The sequence below is a fragment of the Penicillium oxalicum genome, chromosome V, assembly GCF_001723175.1.
Source record: "Penicillium oxalicum strain HP7-1 chromosome V, whole genome shotgun sequence".
Classification (NCBI taxonomy): Eukaryota; Fungi; Ascomycota; class Eurotiomycetes; order Eurotiales; family Aspergillaceae; genus Penicillium; species Penicillium oxalicum.
This window is the reverse complement of record NC_064654.1, coordinates 3,212,109-3,231,206: the sequence shown is the minus strand read 5'-3', so window position 1 is coordinate 3,231,206 and position 19,098 is coordinate 3,212,109. Positions and strand designations below refer to the sequence as shown.

Below are 19,098 nucleotides of genomic sequence, written 5' to 3'. Positions count from 1 at the left end.
ACATTCTTTACAAGCCGACATGCAGGTTGAAAGTCGGGTTGAGCTACCAGATGGACACCTGGTCAACCTGTCTTCGCGATACCAGCACGATGCCGAACAAAGTCAACCACGCTATCAAGCATATCGTGTCGATTACAACGTGAATGAACTATCGGCGAGCCCTGTTGCCCAAGTTCCCGGCGGTGCAAAGCCATTCGAGCTTGGTGAACGAACCCCGCCCAATGACGGACTTTATAGAGCGAAAGCCACCAAGCTTCCGATTTCCAAAACAGCTCGTGACGTGACTCGTGAAAAGCGCAATGAAACTTCGAGCCCGACCGGCATCCCCAAGCCATCCTCGAGAACATTTTCCTCTGGAGGATCTAGCAGGGAATCTTCAGGACGCGGGCAGTACTGGTCTAAAATCCGCGACAAGGTCGACAGGACCTCTCCGCTGGTCCAGCGGGTGTCATATGTTCGATCGAGAGAAAGTGATCACAAGAAATCTCCAAGATACCGGAACTATCGAACATGCAGCGGTACTTCGCAGAGTAACTCGGTCTCCGGGCGTGAAAAAAGCCCCGACTCGAGTGTATTACGCCCCAGTCCCTACGGTCTGTGTAGTGATCAGAGCATTCATCAGGTCATAGCACAATCCGCGAATTGGACAGAGCCAAGGACTACGGAAGATTCATGGATTGCAGCAGGGCTGAAAGACTCGAACCTGCACAAACTTAGTTCGACAGACAGCACCAGCGACATCAGTCCTGATTCAAACAACCCTATCTCCCCAGTGTCCGACGATGACCACTCGGCGGACTGGGAGGATCGCTTTGTGGTTCACATGCCAAGCGCAAAAGAGCCAAATCCACCCACGATGACTGCGCAGGAAATCGCCGAGTACCAGAAACGCATCGAACGAGAGCATCGCGAAGGTCGACGTGTAGTCGGCGAAGTTGCCGCTATCAACCCACAGCAAAACCCGCCATCGAATGCAGATTCAAGCTCTGCACCCAAAGACGAACTCATGCGTGCTTTCGTGGCATATGACGGCGGCTCCGCGCCGCTGGATTTGCACGTCACGCAGTCGCAGTCGCAGTCGCTTCCAAAACAAGAACAGCAACCCAGTCCAGCCCAGCCACCTCCTGGGTCCACGTACCAGGATTACTTCAGTCCTGACGAAGTTGGCAATCACAGAATCAGCACAATCTGGGAAGAATCTCCATCGAAAGTGTGGAAAGGCAAGACCACACCACCTGCGGATGGCTCTTTTTTAGGCTGCAAAGAGATCAATGGGGACGGGACCAAAAACCCAGACGAGATTCTCCTGTTCGGGTCTGGGGAGAACTCGGCCAATCTTCATCCCCGTCCTTTGGCAATCAAGTCAAAGAAAAAGCAGGTAGACGAGGGGAAGACCTCAAATGGAGCACCAATCTCCGGCAAGTCTCAGGACAAGAGCACGGCTGCCGAAGGACGGACAGATGCTTCTCAGAATTTGAGGCGTCTCCCATGCTCGAAGTCGTCAGTGCTGACAATGTGCCGCGATACTCAAACGCAACGAGACTTACCACGGAGGGCTTCTCAGAGCTCGAAGAAAGAGAGCCCTCGATCATGGGACAGCGCGAAGCGTTCAGCAGAGAAGCTCGAGGATACTCCGGGGGACGACGATGTGTTCATTATCACACCCATTATGACACGCACTATGATTCCGGTCCCAGGGAAAAGGGATATCCAGAAAAGGCCGTCGGCGCCGAAGCCTCACGGGCTCCGACGTCCAGGCGACGTTGGCCATTCAATTCCCTGCGAGGCAGTGAGGGCCGTAAGAGCGGTGCCCCAGGTCGTCTCTACCCATTCAGTGCCTCGACCTACCGCAGGAAAGTTACAATCCAGCTCGACCATGCACTCCGTCGAGTCATCGGACTCCACACAAAGCCACGCCACTGCCCGGACTCAGAAGTCTCATCCTCTTGGATCGGATCCGGAAGAAACAATTCCATCGGTGGAGAAGAAAGCCAAATTCCACAGGGAGATCAAGTTTATCAGGAGCATGCCTCTTCTGAAATCACCGACAGGCCAAGGGGGGAACGGAGAAGAATCCGGCACGACACCAAGCTCTATCCGTGGATTCATCCGTACCACCGGGCTAGCAAGGCCAGGGGGACTCGCAAAGTCACCTACAGACCATCTGGCCGATATTCTTCGTAACGGCACAGAGTCTATTCGCAGCCGCGCTGAGATTCTGCGCAAGGGTCGGAAAGAGTCGCCCGTGTCTGTTCCTAGCCGAGAAAATTCCGAGTCATCTCATTCCAAAATGTCTTTTGCATCGGCGAACGACTCATCCGAAGTACTCTCGCCACCTTCCCCATGGTCCTCTCCTAAGAAAATCTCTCCGACGGTCCGGGTTCTCTTTGCAGACAGCCAGCCAGAGGAACGGAGACCGTCTCACGAGATGTCTTCTCCTAGGCCAACTGTGAAAGAACCTGTCCTTAGCGAGACCTCTGGGCCTACTGTGCAAATACCACTGGTTGTGGATGAACCTAAAGCTACCATCCATGATTTGAAACCTGCAATTCATGATGCCAATTCCTCGGTGGAGGTCACCAAGTCAGCCACAGAGGAGCCAAAGCCTGGAAAGTTGACTCGAGCCCAGCGCTTGGAAAAGTTCAAAGAGGAAGCTCGAATCCGCCGCGCAGCTAGGATGGCGAAAGAAAACATGATGACGAATGAGAAAAAGGCCGACGTCGCTGGACTCGCAGAGTTAGACGGTCGCCAAGTTACTGGTCGTAAGAACAAACTCCAATCCAATATCACGGATGTGCAAGACGTCTGTGAAGATTTGCATGAGCTGAACGCGAGAGACAAGGACGATTATTCGAGAGATACACTCCAACCGTTCATGCTGACGATGATTTTCGAGATTGTTGTTGTCGCTGTCACCTCCGTCCATCGATTCGGCCTGCAAGCTATCACTAGCCCATCCGTCAAATTCGTTGCGGTCAACCTCGCAGGCATGCTTTGTCACTGCTATCGAGTTTCGGTCCAGATCTACCACGCCGCTTCGCAATATCAAGTCTCTGGCACGTGGCCAGACATGTCGGACGATCAAGCCGTTCGGCGCTTCTTTGTCAATCTTCTTCAAGCCATTGTTTACTTGTTTGTCCTTGGGCTCAGTGCCTTGGTGGTTTACCGTGCTGTAGGCTATTGTTATTTGGTGGTGAGTTGGTTTCTCTGGTTGACTAGCCCATTTGCGTGGTTACTTCACTGTACCACTCGTGCTCTCATTATGTAAGGAGTCAAGTGAGCGGGCCCTTGTAGTACATTGCTTGAACGTGCTCCTGGTCTCATTTTGTTCTGGTCTTCTTTTTTTTTATTTTCTCTCGCGCTTTTTCTTGTGGCTATGGGGCATGGGGTGTCGATGTGCAGATTGATAGCGTTCTTTGCTTGCGTTTGGATGACTGGAATGCTCCTTTCGTTTACTTCGAGCTATAATTGTATACATATGTGTCAATATCAATTATTCGTTAGCCGTGGTCGATTGAAGCAAACTGTCCCGAAAACACCCATAAAATACAACTCGCCCGGCACTGTGTGTATGATGTCAAGCCTCCTCGATCCAAGTTCGCAGGCTCTCTTTTCACCCGCGTGGTAGAGTGTCTTGCACATTCAATTATGAAACCTTGAATAGGTGGAGGTAGCCCGACCTCGCTACCGGCTTACGGACTTGCACCTGGAAGGTGACGGATGAGATGCAAATAATTAATGGCTAGGTAGATGAAATAGAGTAGGTAGGTTAGGGAGAACATAAGGTTGCCTCATTTGAAAGGAATTTTATTTGATTCAAGCGAAAATAAGTGAGCGTCAATTTCCCCATGTTGAAGATCGGGGTTAGGACAACTTCCATCTACGATCTTCTGCGTACTCACATCTTCGGCCCTATAGAATTTAAAGTTGTAGTTGGCGAACCATTTTGTGCGGAGAAAATTGACTGTCTGCCCAGACCAGGTCGTCATTCAGATGGAAGAAATATCTTCTGGCAAGGAATAGACCATATTCCAGCCTCGTGGACAACATAACAGAGAAGGTTTTTTTTCTTGAAAAAAAAGCAAAAACAAAAACAGCAAACCACAGAAAACACCGATGCTTCGAGAAAACCGAGACTTGTTGGACTCCAGCACGATCTATATGAGGAGGAAAGGGGGGGGAGGGGGGCATAGGGAAATTGTTGTTGAAAAGGCCCGTTTGAGAGCTTTATTATGTTGAAATTTTTGGGAGGGTCCTTCATTCCTCTCAGCTGCCTCCAAACAAGTGAAGACGCAGCTGGCCCGCCAACACAAGCGCCGGGCTTGTCGATGATTGACGGGGGTTGAGGAACAGAAGAACCTAGCGATGGAACGTCGGTGTTAAAGAGACGGGGTATCGTTACAGGGAATGTCGGATGTTGAAATGATAAAACAAAAGTGAACGCTCAGGAAGAAATCGTTGAGAGGTCTTCAATCGTGACGCCGTGACACATTGCAAAAGGGAACCCGAAAACTGGTGTTGGATGATTCATTTCGGGGCTTGTAATCGTTGAGTATCGTTGAGATAGGGGGATGTTGAATTAGGTAATAGTCGGAGGGCGAGGTTTTGTCGGTAGGTTTTTTTTTGTTGGACTAGATCAACGCCGCGAGGGCGGAAATATAGTGGGCGAGAAGTCGAGGAAGGAGAGGAGCGAGGGCCTAGTGACCGTTGGCGGATCCGTTCTGCTCAGCGGAACCATTGTTTGCGAGCTTGCCGGTGAATTCGACGTTGAGCTCGGGAACCTCGAGTTCCTTGAACAACTCGAAGACGGCATTGTTTCGGTGGAAGTCGTTGTCGACTAGAAGATATGTCAGCTACATGGATCATCATTCGAAACGCGGGATTCTTACCGATATTGACCAGATACCAATCATCCACAACCTCCTGGATCAGCTTCCGACTTGGACTGGAGGAGTCATGGCACTTGGACCAATCCTCACCCAGTCGATAAGCTTCGTCTTTCCAGGCCAAGAAGCTGACGGTTTCCACGATCGTAGGTTGAATGATCTCGCGTCCAGCAAAGATTCCCCAAGTCAGAGCGTTGGGGCTGTCATTGGTGTTGGTACGCAACTCGCCGTTCTTGCGAATGGCGTGGTATGTGAGGTCATCGTTTCTCTCAATGCGAGAAATGAGCTCGTCGATCAGGCTGGGAGGAACAAGCAGTTCCAGATAGGCCTTTTGGTACACGAAACCATTCTTGGGTCCCCATCCGTAGATCGGGTGAGAGGACTTGACACCGTTCACGGCCGGCTGCGAGTTGATAGTCAGGAATCCTCTTCGGTTGAGGTCGATCAGAAGGTCCTTGATATCATTGGCCTCGGGGCTGATTGGGCTGTCGCTCCAGGGGAGTCGATCCAGCTTGCCCTCCAAGAAACGAATGAAGATATCAGAGAGATCCTTGACTGATTTCGGTTCGCCCCACAGCTTGATGTTCTGCTCGTTGGTACCCTTGAGGCGCACGCCATATGCATCAACCTCACCAAAGGCTGGCGATCGGGAATCTGTCCAGCGACCGTTGGGATATTCATCCCAAGTTTGTGTGCGAGCAACGTAGGAAGAGTTTCGGTTGCGCCAGAAGACAGGTCGGACGTCTTCGGTTCTCCGACCGAGGGCCAGAGAAGGCCGCCAGGGCAGTGCTCGTTGGATGGGAGCCTCCTCGGACGGCGCGAGCCCCAGCTCCTCCAGCACCAACTTCGTTGCCTGTGCCAAGTTCATGGTATAGCTAATCAATTTCGAGAGGTTAGTACCTGCCCGTAGCCAGTCATCGCCAGATATTTCCTGCGACTTACAAATGCAAGTGGTTGATCCCGGAAGCCATCACCTTCCGACACATGTCTGCAATGAGACGCTTGCCCACTTCTCGCACGGCAGCGTCGTCATTCTTCACAGGCTCCAACGCCTCCATCCACTCTGGCGGAACGCGAGTCTTGGTCCAATTGGATCGGCGGATGAACGAGGCATATTGCTGGATGGGCATAATGCCGGGGATGATCGGTACACTGATGCCTTTTGCCCGACACTTCTTCACCCACTCGATAAAGTTATCCACGTCATAAAACATCTGCGTGATGATGAAAGAGCTACCAGCGTCGACTTTCTCTTTGAGGTGGTCAATGAGCTGGTCAACATCCGAGTTGTCATCAGCACCCTCAGGATAACCCCCCACTCCGATATCAAAGTGATTGCCATACTTTTCGCGGATATATCTGACAAGATCCTTTGCGTATCGGAAACCATTCTCGGTCGCCTCCCAAGTTTCCTTGTCTCGGGGCGGGTCGCCGCGCAGAGCCAAAATGTTGGTACAGCCCGCCTTGTAAGCAGACTGCAGTGCCTGATCTACCTTCTCCAGCGGCATGTCGGTACATGTCAAGTGCATACATGTTTCTAGTCCATAAACCGATTGCGCCACATTGACCATTTCACAGGTCAAGTCGGAAAGATGACCACCGGCACCCCATGTGATGTCGATGAAAGAGGGACCTAGGCCGTGCATACGGTCCATTCGGTCGTATAAATTCTGCACACCCTGCGCTGTCTTTGGGGGGAAAAACTCAAAGGAGATGCTGGGCTCCCCCGCAGCCTCCTTACTCGCAAGCATGTCCCGAATATGCATGATGTCGTATTAACCGGCTCCTTTGAAGTGAGGAATTAGAAAAGTCAAAGATCGAGCCAGCCAGACAACACGGTGATATGTCGATTGGGTCATCAACTGCGATGTGAGAAGAATTGACTGCAGACTCACCCGGGCTTTTTCAAAGGCACTTGGTCGATTCAAGCCAGCGGCAGCTGGGGGTGATAAATATGGGGCTGTTTCACAGCGGGGCCTTCCGATCACCGGGATTCTGGACCAGGGTGTTTGTTTAGAACTCTCAAGGCAGCTTTTAAATTGCGACCTGGAGAAAGGGAAAGTGACTGACAAGGGAGAGGGAATGTCTAGGAGAAAAAAGTGAAAGACGGGTCAATATGGAGGAAGAGCAATGTAGGGGGGGGGAGTGAAGAAGAACTAGCGGAGAAGGGGAGAAAGAGAGGTGAGCCTTTTGGGATATTTTGGCGGGGAAAGGCCGGCGATCGGAGGCACGTGTTCTGGACTGGAAAAGAGATCCCGACTAGTCTGAACAGACCGTGGACCAGGCACGAGATGACGATCAATAGAAACTCGATGTGCGTTGGATCTTTAAATTAACAGCTTCCCTTCTGTAGTTGAGTTTCAGTACGAGGAAGTCAACATCCATATAGGAGTCTACGCCGCAGTGTTGGAGGACCGTGTGGGCATGTATAGGCCCGCCCCTCCTGCCCCTCCGTGGGCCAAAGAGACGACCGTTGATTTCCTGGGGCAAATTTTCCACTTGCGGGCTATCTTTCTCGGCGTACCAATTTATCCAGATCGGTGACCTCCGACTTCGTTGTCGCGCATTCCCTTGATTGAGAGACTTTGTTTCCCATCTCCCCGTTCTTGACTCTGAAAATCCATTTTCCACCATCATGTCCGCCGCTACCATCCCTGCCCCGTCTGCGGACCAGGACTACAAGTCCACCCTTCTGCCGCTCTTGATCTCGAACAACGTTCTCTCCTTCGGCACCTTTACACTCAAGTCCGGACGTGAATCGCCCTACTTCTTCACATCCTCTCGCCTGCACACGGCGCCCCTCCTGCGCGCCTCCTCGGCCGCCTACGCGAGTGTGCTCTCCGCCGAGCCTTTCGTGACCAAGGCCGCGGACGGCTCGATCAAGCCAAACTTTGACATTATCTTCGGCCCGGCCTACAAGGGAATTCCTATCTGTGCGGCCGTTACCAACGAGCTAGCCGTGCGCGATTCGCTCTCCGGCTCATCTCAAGGTACCTGGGATAATGTGAGCTACTCCTTCAACCGGAAGGAAGCCAAGGCTCACGGCGAGGGGGGAAATATCGTGGGCGCTGCGCTCAAGGGCAAGCGTGTCGTGATCGTCGACGATGTGATCACGGCAGGAACTGCTTTGCGGGAAGCTGTCGGGATCATCGAGCAAGAAGGCGGCATTGTCGCTGGTGTTGTAGTCCTGTTGGACCGCGAAGAACGCGTGAGCGACTCAGAGCCGAAGAGCGCGATTGGCGTTGCTCAGCGTGACCTCGGCGGCAACATCCCCATTCGCGCTGTGATCGGTTTGCACGACCTGATCGAGAAGCTGGGCGACAAGATCGGCACCGCCGAAGTTCAACGGCTGAAAGACTACCGGGCTCGTTATGGTGCGGAGTAGAATGGTCCGCACGATAGATGAGACATGATGCATGACATTTAAAAGTCAGCCTGACGGGATTGCAATTCTTTTTGCTTTCTTGGTCAACACGCCGAGGGAACAAGGACTCGACTTACCATATCGTGGGCAAAAACTATGAAATAAAATACTTCTTCCTCTCTCCATCTGCGTTTGACCTAGCCAACATGACCACGGTACGGGTACCATTGACGCACGAACGTGTAGGACACGCCTTTGGCTTTGTAGGTGAATGGACTGAAGTTGATTGGTGGTAGAAATGCTCAGCCATGAGCTTGATAGCGTGGTTGACCACACTGGGGTAGAGATGGAGGATCTGGGCCTTGAATTAGAGCGTGGGCGAGGCTCGTCGGCCGTTGGCCCGGCTGTGACTGCAATGATTGGATTTCTAGTACACAATATATGCTCCAATTGACTGGCCGTATGCATTGACTTACGACTAGGTCTGGGGTCAACGCGATCTCCCGGTCAGAACAATTGCAGATGTGTTTACCAGATCACGTCAATTTACTCCCATGTTGCAGATTGAGAGGAGACTCGACTAAATGCGCAAACGACCATTGTCATGATGGGGTATTGCATACGGAGTGGAAAGTACACAGGTCAAAGTGGTATGGCTGCGCCGGTCCTACTCACAATGGCTCGTCAAGTATCACAGTAAGTATGGGCACAAGGATGGACCTTGAGCTAAAATGCTTACGCGTATTCTATTTTAAGTGGTGTACCTCGCTTTGGTGCGAGGCAAGATTTGTGGCTACGCGCAAAACTGGCGGAGTCTTGTATTGCAAGTAAAGCCGATATAGAATACTTTGAGCTGGCTATTCAATGCTCAAGACACTGACTATCGAGCTGAGTGTCTCGGCAGCAATAATGAAGTACCCCTGGGCGTACAAGAGCGGATTAATGCAATGATTTCTTGGCTGTTGATAGTAATAAGATGAGGTTTCTACCTAGACACCCTGCTTTAAGTCTCATTTCATTGCTCTTTCACCATGAGATTATATCATGAACTATTAAGGCATGATGACCTGAAGGTGTGACTGCGAACGCAGGTCAGTCCCCCCTGGGATATTGCTGGGTACTGAGCGCTAATACGTACCAAGCTCGTACCTCACTACAGTACAGAGCAGCTGAGCTCGCCTGGTCTAGGCAAGTCTATCGTGGATACACGCTGAATCGGCTATGGTAATTTTGCACTACACATTGAGAATATGAGCCCAACTGAGGACTCCGTGGTGGGGTGATTCCATATTTTTTTACTCAATGTACGACATGACCAAAGGGTGGATTGCCCAGGCTTGCTAGTTCTAGCTCGCAGGAGTAGCTACCTGGCCACACCGTGACTGCACTAGTAGAATCATTCCTAGGTAATGACAGGGTTGAGTATGTGTTTGATGGGTTGGCCTTTGATTGCTGCATTTATCAGGACCATTTCGTCAAGAGCTTCGCCATGATAGATTTTAGGTCGTGAGGTTTCATTGATTTTTCCAGCCAGCCCGCTATCTTATGCAACAAGAGTCATCGAACACCGTTGTGAGAGACATCATTTCTATTTAATGTACACGAGGGGCTAAGGCATTGACGTAGAATCGGTTGCAATGACAATTTGTATGGTTCGTCTGGACGAGCAGTCCCCAAAGGATCCATGGTCCTACATGCTACGGACCTCCCCGGCGAAAATGCGTTCGTGTTCTGAGCAGATAATTAAACACTCAATCAATCATGAATCATGTTGTGACAAGAAGCAATTTCTTGATCCAATTCACAGATGCCGTGGTGACCCAAGGCACTTGCTCTGTCCAAATGCAAGACATTCCTTGTTCACCCGCGGCCGGAGTTGAAACTCAACTGATGTCGAGACCCCCGGGATAAGGTATGCGCCCAATCTGCAACCTTCCCTCCAATTTCGGCTTATCTGAATACTCTAGTTGATTCTATGGGAAACATAGTACCACCACAATTGGCCATTGATCGAACACAACATGCAATGTCACTTTTCCATGGACGAGACATTTGCTTTCCCTTGATGCCGCTAGTGATGCAAGCCCAAAAATCAAGAAGAGGGAGATGTTGGAGAGTCTTTTTGAAACCGTGGAACAGCAGAAAGTGTGCATCTACTACTCTACTCGGCGTGTTCAATCGAATAGAGAACGCCCAGTGTCCTCCCGCCAACCAGATTTACTTCTTCTGGAATAGCTTCCAACAGAAGGATCGCGAGCCTAGATGTTCACATTGGAGGGGACAAACATATTGGTACTCAGGAAAAACTCTTTTGGGACTTTCTTATCCTGATTGGAGTCACCAAATGCACCAAGGTAGTGAGTATTATCAATACAAATACAATTGAGGTGGCAAGAAAGACATATTCATGAAGAGAGTGGTAGCACGTTCCTCCAGGATCTGTTACTAATGACTGTCTTGATCGCCCTTTGAAAGTATTTGATCCTCTCATGCTCGCAAAAAAGGCTTTGCGGTGCGTTGTATGATCAAGATTTCCCAATTCCTGGGTCCAATTGAATCCATGAACGGGTAGGTCCTCAAGCTCCATTTGGCAGTGAAACCAAAGAGTTGCTGTTAGCACAGGATGTCAAGCTTTCTCGTGAGAGCATCATGATGATGTTCAAATTTGCATTTTGTTTCCCATGAAAGTCCTCTCTGTGATCTCTACGGAGCTTTGCAAACCATTTTGAAAACTAATGGATCACAGGCCTCTCCAGCTTGATGTTGAAGACCAATTGAGATACATTTCATTTCTCGACCCTCGGGACAGCTCACCATATATATTCGGCACCAAAACTGGCCTTTGTCAAATATCCGCCTCCCCAATCTTCACACTATGCATTGGAAATTTGTGGAATGCGTACGACTCACATTTATATTCTTCTCTTTCACAGCTTTCGCATGGCCATACGATGAAACACTCGTTTCCTATAACCTCAACGAAAACCAACACACGAGAAATCCTGCCGAGTACTGGGGCGAATGGCCGAATCACACTTACTTCCCTTCCCCAGAAAACTGGCGGTTCCCAGTCTATTCGCTTTTCCTCGATCGGTTTGTCAATGGCGATCCTACCAACGACAACATCAATGGCACCCTCTTTGAGCATGACTTGAACTCAAACCAGATGCGTCATGGAGGGGATGTCGTTGGTCTTTTGGACACATTGGATTATTTACAGGGAATGGGAATCAAGGTCAGTACTTGCCAAAATCCAAAGTCACCCGATTAGTGATGTGGCATATCAATAACTGGTCGGTCACCTATAGGGAGTCTATCTTGCTGGAACGGTGTTGATGAATCAGCCTTGGGGCTCTGATGGCTATTCGGCACTGGACACTACTTTGCTTGACCAGCATTTTGGTACTATCCAGACATGGAGGGACGCAATCACGGAGATCCATAATCGGGGGATGTATGTGATTTTCGATAATACTATTGCGACGTAAGTTGATTTTGCGGTCATATCCATCGATCTTGAGCCTGGCACTGTTCGCTGACGATTGTTTCAAAGTTTGGGCGATCTGATTGGGTTCGAAGGGTATTAAAACACAACTGCGCCTTTCTCAATCAAGGAGCACAAAGTTCAGTGGAAGTCTGATCGCCAATACGTTGATTTTCATATTGGTAACAACTACAATGAAACCTGCGCCTATCCAAGATTCTGGAACGAGACCGGCTACCCAGTGGACAACTACGTGGAAGACGAGCTGGGAGGATGCTATGACAGCGATTTCGACCAATATGGTGATATTGAAGCTTTTGGCGTGTACCCAGATTGGGAAAGAGAATTGGCCAAATTTGCGTCTGTGCAAGATCGCCTGCGAGAGTGGGTGCCTAGTGTCAGGGAGCGCCTGGTTCGTCACTCGTGTATGATTATTGCTTCCCTGGATATTGACGGGTTTCGCTATGATAAAGCGACGCAGGCCACAGTCGATGCCCTCGGAGATATCTCTGGAGCCTATCGAGATTGTGCCAGACGCGTGGGAAAAAACAACTTTTTCTTGCCCGGTGAGATAACAGGAGGTAACACGTTTGGGTCAGTCTTTCTTGGCCGAGGTCGTCAACCCGATATGCTCCCAAAGACCCTGGACGAAGCATTCCAGTTGAATGGCTCATCCAACTCAAGCTACTTCATCCGTGGTGAGAACAAACAGGCTATTGATGGTGCTGCTTTTCATTATTCCGTTTACCGCTCTCTCACGCGGTTCTTGGGCATGGATGGAAACCTTGCAGCTGGTTATGATGTCCCAGTCAATTGGACAGCCGCATGGTATGAGATGATCTTGACGAACGATCTCGTCAATGCAAATACTGGAAAGTATGACCCTCGTCATATGTTTGGTGTCACAAATCAGGATGTCTTCCGTTGGCCAGCTGTCGACATGGGCATAGAGAGGCAGCTTCTCGGTTTGTTCATCACAATCCTTCACCTGCCTGGCATACCATTGCTGCTGTGGGGTGAAGAGCAGGCGTTCTATATCCTCGATGCAACTGCTTCCAATTACATCTATGGGCGACAAGCAATGTCACCGGCGACAGCTTGGAAGACACACGGGTGCTTCGAATTGACGTCCAAGCAATACTACAACTGGCCCATCAAGTCTGGGCGGTTAGGATGTCATGATGAGCGTGCCACCTACGATCACCGAGATCCTTCGCACTTTTTGCACAATACTATCAAGCACATGTATCAGATGCGAGAGAACTTCCCTGCGCTGAACGACGGATGGTGGGTACAGCTACTGTCGAATCAAACTCGCAATATCTACTACCCAGGCTCAAATGGAATACCCACAGAGACGGGAATGTGGTCCGTTCTGCGAAGTCCCTACTATCAAGTGCAAGATCTTGGCACAGACGGCAATCAAACAATCTGGCTGGTATACCACAACGACCATCGGGCTGTCACATACGATTTTGACTGCTCCAGTAAGATCGCTGCTCTCATTGCACCATTTGATTCTGGAACCACTGTCAAGAATCTCTTCTATCCCCATGATGAGATTACTCTTAGGACTAGCTCAACTTACATGCACCTCAACGGTACCACAAAATCGAACGGCTGCTCAGAGAGTATCACATTGGCTCCTTACGAGTTCAGAGCTTACGTGCCAAAAGACAAATTTGTCGCGCCACGCCCAATGATCACAAAATTCACTCCTGGTCACGACTTTCCGGTTCTTTCCACTGGCGAACCGGGCCAGCTAGAGACTCTTCAAATTGGCCTGTACTTCTCAACTGAGATGGATTGCGCCAAGGTGTCGCAGGCCATCTCATTCCAGTCATCATCCGAATCAGGAACCAGCCCCTTGATTGATTTGGACACTGTTGACTGCGAGGCTGTTGTCAATGACAGAATCTCATATTCCGGTCAAATTCCCTCCAAATGGGTGTGGACTGCAACCCTTACGGGCGTTGATCACGGGATCCATCGCATAACCGTTCGCAATGCCACCAGCATCGATGGGCGTACCACCAACGCCGTTGACCATTTCCTGATTCGCGTCGGTAAGAGTGATAACCCTATGGTTTTCACATCAGCGAATTACTCCAAGAAGCTGCTCCATCAACGCAACGACGGCTCTCTTTTCATTCAGCACCGTGCACCTGGAGCTGACAAGTATCGCTACTCAACCAACTGGGGCAGCTCCTTTAGCCAGTGGCTTCCATATCATGGAGGTAACCAGTCGATTGAAGAATTATCATGGTCAGGGACGGAGAGGCAGCGATGGGAAGGAAAACACATTCGTGTGGAGTACTGGAGTCGTTTGACAGGAAGCAGTGATTATTTTCAAGAAGGAGACGATGCCGACTGGAATTCTAACATGCCTCGCCGCTGGCCACATTTGTTCTTCAACGGGCCATTCAACAAGTACGGTTATGATGCTGGCCTGGCAAATACTTTCAAGCAAGGCACTGACGGGATTTGGCATTTTCGCTTCGCAGCAGAGTGGCCAGCTCAGGGCCAACTCAATGTTTGGGGCATCAACCCTGATGGCAAGCCTGATCAGAGCTATGTGTTTGGGGATGCAGACGGTGACTCGGTGCTGGATCGTCTACCCCCATCTTCGCAGACGCCGTCCACCATCAACATCACTGAGCATCCACCGGACCCTTATCTGACATGGAGTATCCATGTCAATGACGCAACTCTACGATTCCACTTGCTCCCAGCCGGTTCGAAGTATATCCAAATGGCACTCTTCTTCTTGCTCTGGATCGTTCCGCTAATCACAGCTGTGGCTTGCGCATACATCTTCAAAAAGACCTTCTACCGAATCAGATTCAACCGGATCGGCGTGGGTGAGAAGAAAACTCTGGTATCCTTGGATTTTCTTCGGAAAATCAACCCGACTAGCATCAAAGCTGCTGGGCGTCGAGGCGTGCTGGCGCGTTTGAGCAACAATTCGAGATTTCTTCAAAGCACATCGGCATTTGGTAATCGATCATCTCATCGACGAAAAGTACTGATTGCGACCATGGAGTATGACATTGAAGATTGGGGGATCAAGATCAAAATCGGGGGCCTTGGTGTGATGGCCCAACTTATGAGCAAGCAACTTGGCCACATTGACCTTATTTGGGTGATTCCATGCGTGGGTGGTATCACATATCCACTGGACGCCCCAGCCGAATCGATGTTTGTCAAAATCCTAGACAACACCTTCGAAGTCAAGGTTCAGTATCATGTCCTGAAAAATATCACTTATGTTCTCCTCGACGCCCCAATTTTCCGGCAACAATCCGCCAAGGAGCCCTACCCAGCGCGCATGGATGATCTTTGCAGTGCTATTTACTATTCCGCCTGGAATCAGTGCATTGCTCAAACCTTGACGAGGTTTGCCGTCGACTTGTACCATGTCAATGACTACCACGGAGCCATCGCTATGCTGTACCAGCTCCCTAAGACAGTACCGATATTCCTTTCTCTTCATAACGCAGAATTTCAGGGTCTGTGGCCGATGCGTACTCAAAAAGAAAAAAAGGAAGTTTGCTCGGTGTTTAATCTTGACATGGACGTTGTCACTCGCTATGTTCAATTTGGCGAAGTCTTCAATCTACTTCACGCCGGCGCAAGCTATCTACGTCTTCATCAGCAGGGATTCGGTGCCGTTGGGGTATCTAAGAAATACGGCAAAAGGTCATATGCGCGTTACCCTATATTTTGGGGATTGAAGAGGGTGGGGAACCTGCCAAATCCCGATCCATCAGACACGGGGGAATGGATCAAGTCGAAAACGCAGGAAAAGGACATCAGGGTCGACAGTGATTACGAGGTGCAGCGCGTTGCACTCAAACGGCAAGCGCAAGAATGGGCTGGGCTAGATCAAATTGTCGATGCTGATCTTATGGTGTTTGTGGGTAGATGGTCGATGCAGAAAGGAGTCGATTTAATTGCAGACGTGATGCCGGCCGTTCTTGAATCTCGGCCTCGGGTTCAACTTATCTGCGTTGGGCCTGTTATTGACTTGTACGGGAAATTCGCAGCATTAAAACTCGATCAATTGATGCGGCTTTATCCGGGTCGTGTGTGCTCAAAGCCTCAATTCACTGTCTTACCACCCTTTATTTTTTCGGGTGCAGAGTTTGCGCTCATTCCCTCTCGCGATGAACCATTTGGACTGGTTGCTGTCGAATTCGGCCGCAAAGGTGCCCTTGGAATTGGTGCCCGAGTTGGTGGACTTGGTCAGATGCCGGGTTGGTGGTACGAAGTCGAGTCTACAACAACGAGCCACCTTCTCAAACAGTTCAAGCTGGCTATTGATAGCGCTCTGAGTTCAAAAAAAGAAACGAGGGCGATGATGCGGGCCAGGTCGGCGAAGCAGCGTTTTCCTGTCGCGCAATGGATTGAGGACCTGGAGATCCTCCAATCGACCGCGGTCCGCATTCACGACAAAGAGAGGATCAAATCCGGGTCTTCAAACTCGGACACCGAAAGCAATGGCGCATATAACGCAATTTATGGCATGATGACTCCTCAGACCAGTGGCTCAGCTCGATCTTCTGCGTCGAGTACAACCTTGGCACCACCGCCACGGTCTCCCAGTCGTCCAGTTACCTTGGCATCCCTCCGAAGAAACTCTGTTTTCAACAGTCGCGAGCCACCCCACGATCGGAGCAGGCCCATGATGAGCCATGGCCGACATCACTCTTTTGGTGTGACCAGTAGTAACCAGTTCGCCCGCAATGGCACAGAACCTCCACGCGCTCGCGATTTGAGGAGGGACAGGGTTGGCGACGTCAAGAATATGCCAAATGAGGTTTCAGCGAACCTTGAAGACGATGTTGAGAACGAAATGATGTCCACTTGTTTTGGAGACGATGAATATCCGGCCCTGGGTGATATCAATGACAGGGGAAGCTTAATGTGCGCCTCCTTCGCAGTCCCTAATCCTTTAGGGGCTTACCCAATGAAAGATGGATCGTCCTCTCCATGCTCACATCAAAGCTTGTTTCCCGGTCACTACGTAAACAGTCCCTCCGGCTCAACAACACCAACATCGATAGGAACAGACGACACCCTCCTTCCACCTTCAAGACCACGAGTTGATTTTGGAAGCCGTTTAAGTCAGTCGTCGGTTCTGTCAGTAGACTCTGTTGTGGGCGACAAGAAGGATTACAAGCTGCAGAAGGTCGATCCTTTCTTCACAGACAGCAATGAGGAATACTACCGAGAATTTGAAAAAAGGCTTCAGGATTTGAATGGGTCAAACTCGGAACAGCAGCTTTGTATCGAGCAATTTCTCGAGAAAAGCGAGAAGAAGTGGTTTGATCGATTCCGCGACGCCCGTCTCGGTCGCAACCAGTCACAGACACCCCTTCTCCAGAGCAGCAAAGCAGTTAAGAGCGAGTCCCCTCCAAGTTCAGTCAATGTGGATGACTCAAGTTCCCACGAAGGTGGCATGCAAGAAAGAAAGCAGCCGGATGAATTCCTTTTGGGGGACGACTACGTACCACCCACTGGGTTAAAGAAGTGGATGCAGATGCGCCTAGGGGACTGGCCAGTATATTCCTTGTTCCTTGGCCTCGGTCAGATCATTGCGGCCAATTCTTATCAAATAACATTGTTAACTGGGGAGGTTGGGCAAGGCGAGACAAAGCTATACGGTATTGCTACCGTCTATCTGGTGACATCGATTCTATGGTGGCTTTTCTTCCGGTTCTGCAAGTCGGTCCTCGTGCTTACGGTGCCATGGTTCCTATACGGCACAGCCTTTTTCATCATCGGCTTTGCCCACTTCGAGCCTGATTTCTTTATTCGCGGCTGGATCCAGAACATCGGCAGCGGTGTGTACGCTGCAGCTTCGTCTAGCGGGTCGATCTTCTTTGCACTCAACTTCGGCGACGAGAGCGGCGCTCCCGTCAAGCAATGGGTGTTCCGGGCTTGTCTCATCCAAGGCACTCAGCAGGCCTACGTTATCGCTCTGTGGTATTGGGGCTCAACATTGACTAAAGCATCCAGTGCCGGACTCTTAAGTTCCCAGGGCAACATCACCAATACGTGGAGAATGACTGCCATATGTGTGCCGATCACACTTTTCCTATGGGCAGTTGGCTTCCTGATTTACTTTGGCTTGCCGAACTATTACCGACAAACTCCTGGCAAGGTCCCATCATTTTACAAATCAGTCTTTCGCCGCAAGATCGTTCTTTGGAATTGGGTCGTTGTGATACTGCAAAATTTCTTCTTGAGCGCACCCTACGGCCGCAATTGGAATTGTAAGTCTGTTTGCTATGAGCAGCTCCGGTTCGCAAAAAGACCTCAGCTAACCTACCAAAAACCCCCCTCCTTTTGTATTTCAGTCCTCTGGATATCCCAACACGCAAAATCATGGCAAATTCTCTGTCTTTGCGTGGCATTTTTCGGCGTGGTGTGGGTACTCATCCTCGTGCTACTTGCCTGGGTATCTAAATCACACAGCTGGATTCTCCCCATAGTGGCTTGTGGACTCGGAGCCCCCAGATGGGCTCAAATATGGTGGGGAACATCAGGATCAGGCCTCTATTTACCCTGGGCTGGGAGCTATGTTTCCGGCGCCCTCGTCTCGCGCAGTCTATGGTTATGGCTCGGAGTAATGGATGCACTGCAGGGCCTCGGCTTCGGCATGATTCTCCTGCAAACTCTCACCAGGATGCACATTTGTTTCACACTACTGGTTTCGCAGGTCATCGGATCAATCGCGACAATCTGTGCCAGAGCCTTTGCTCCGAATAAAATTGGACCTGGGCCCATTTCGCCTGATATTACGGCAGGCGCGGCCGCTTTGGGAAATGCGTGGTTTTGGATTGCGCTGGTATCTCAGTTGTTAATCTGGTGAGTCTTTGTTCTGATCCCCCCCCTCCCCTTCTACTCCTTGGTTCTTTTCGTGATGGCTGCTTGTGAGGGCAGACGTTGTTCTAACTATCGGCTGTAATGCAAAAAGCGGAGGGTTTCTTCTGTTTTTCCGCCGCGAGCAGTTGTCAAAACCTTAGCTGGCTGATGCGACTCGCAAACGGGCACCGAGAGTCGCTTTTAATTCGAGTTTCGGCAATGGCTTCGTCGTGAGAGACAAAGACAGAAAATAAGAGGGAGAGAGAGAGTGTATGTGTGTGAAGAAGGCGGTCCAGTTGAAAGCTGTGTTGCTTTGATCTCCATGATTCATATTCCGTTTAAACATACCGTTTCGGTCATTTTAAACAATCTAAGGTGTCGGTTTCCCTTGAATCTACTTCCTCAAACTTCCCCCATTTCAATTGTATAAGTGACTTGCATTGCGGGATGGCTCCGGCAGCCCTATCCACCCTCTTCTCTTATGCCAAATTTTT

General features: G+C 50.3%; 4 protein-coding genes across 4 annotated transcripts; 3 read left to right on the top strand and 1 right to left on the bottom strand.

Annotated features, from left to right (window-relative positions):
- Nucleotides 1-19: 19 nt before the first annotated feature.
- Nucleotides 20-3,268, top strand: POX_e07133 (uncharacterized protein; the record flags this gene model as incomplete). The annotated part of the gene is made up of 1 exon (XM_050115942.1): nt 20-3,268. One exon carries the CDS (start codon nt 20-22, stop codon nt 3,266-3,268), a length of 3,249 nt encoding a protein of 1,082 aa, XP_049968402.1.
- A 1,429-nt stretch (nt 3,269-4,697) lies between these two features.
- Nucleotides 4,698-6,652, bottom strand: POX_e07132 (Methylenetetrahydrofolate reductase 1; the record flags this gene model as incomplete). The annotated part of the gene is made up of 3 exons (XM_050115941.1): nt 4,698-4,837; nt 4,890-5,761; nt 5,829-6,652. The coding sequence occupies 3 exons, from the start codon at nt 6,650-6,652 to the stop codon at nt 4,698-4,700; spliced, it is 1,836 nt and encodes a 611-aa protein (XP_049968401.1).
- An 869-nt stretch (nt 6,653-7,521) lies between these two features.
- Nucleotides 7,522-8,271, top strand: POX_e07131 (Orotate phosphoribosyltransferase; the record flags this gene model as incomplete). Its single annotated transcript, XM_050115940.1, has 1 exon — nt 7,522-8,271. One exon carries the CDS (start codon nt 7,522-7,524, stop codon nt 8,269-8,271), a length of 750 nt encoding a protein of 249 aa, XP_049968400.1.
- A 2,854-nt stretch (nt 8,272-11,125) lies between these two features.
- POX_e07130 (Cell wall alpha-1,3-glucan synthase mok13) lies at nt 11,126-18,611 on the top strand (the record flags this gene model as incomplete). The annotated part of the gene is made up of 5 exons (XM_050115939.1): nt 11,126-11,485; nt 11,559-11,734; nt 11,804-11,830; nt 11,951-18,012; nt 18,232-18,611. 5 exons carry the CDS (start codon nt 11,126-11,128, stop codon nt 18,609-18,611), a joined length of 7,005 nt encoding a protein of 2,334 aa, XP_049968399.1.
- Nucleotides 18,612-19,098: the final 487 nt, after the last annotated feature.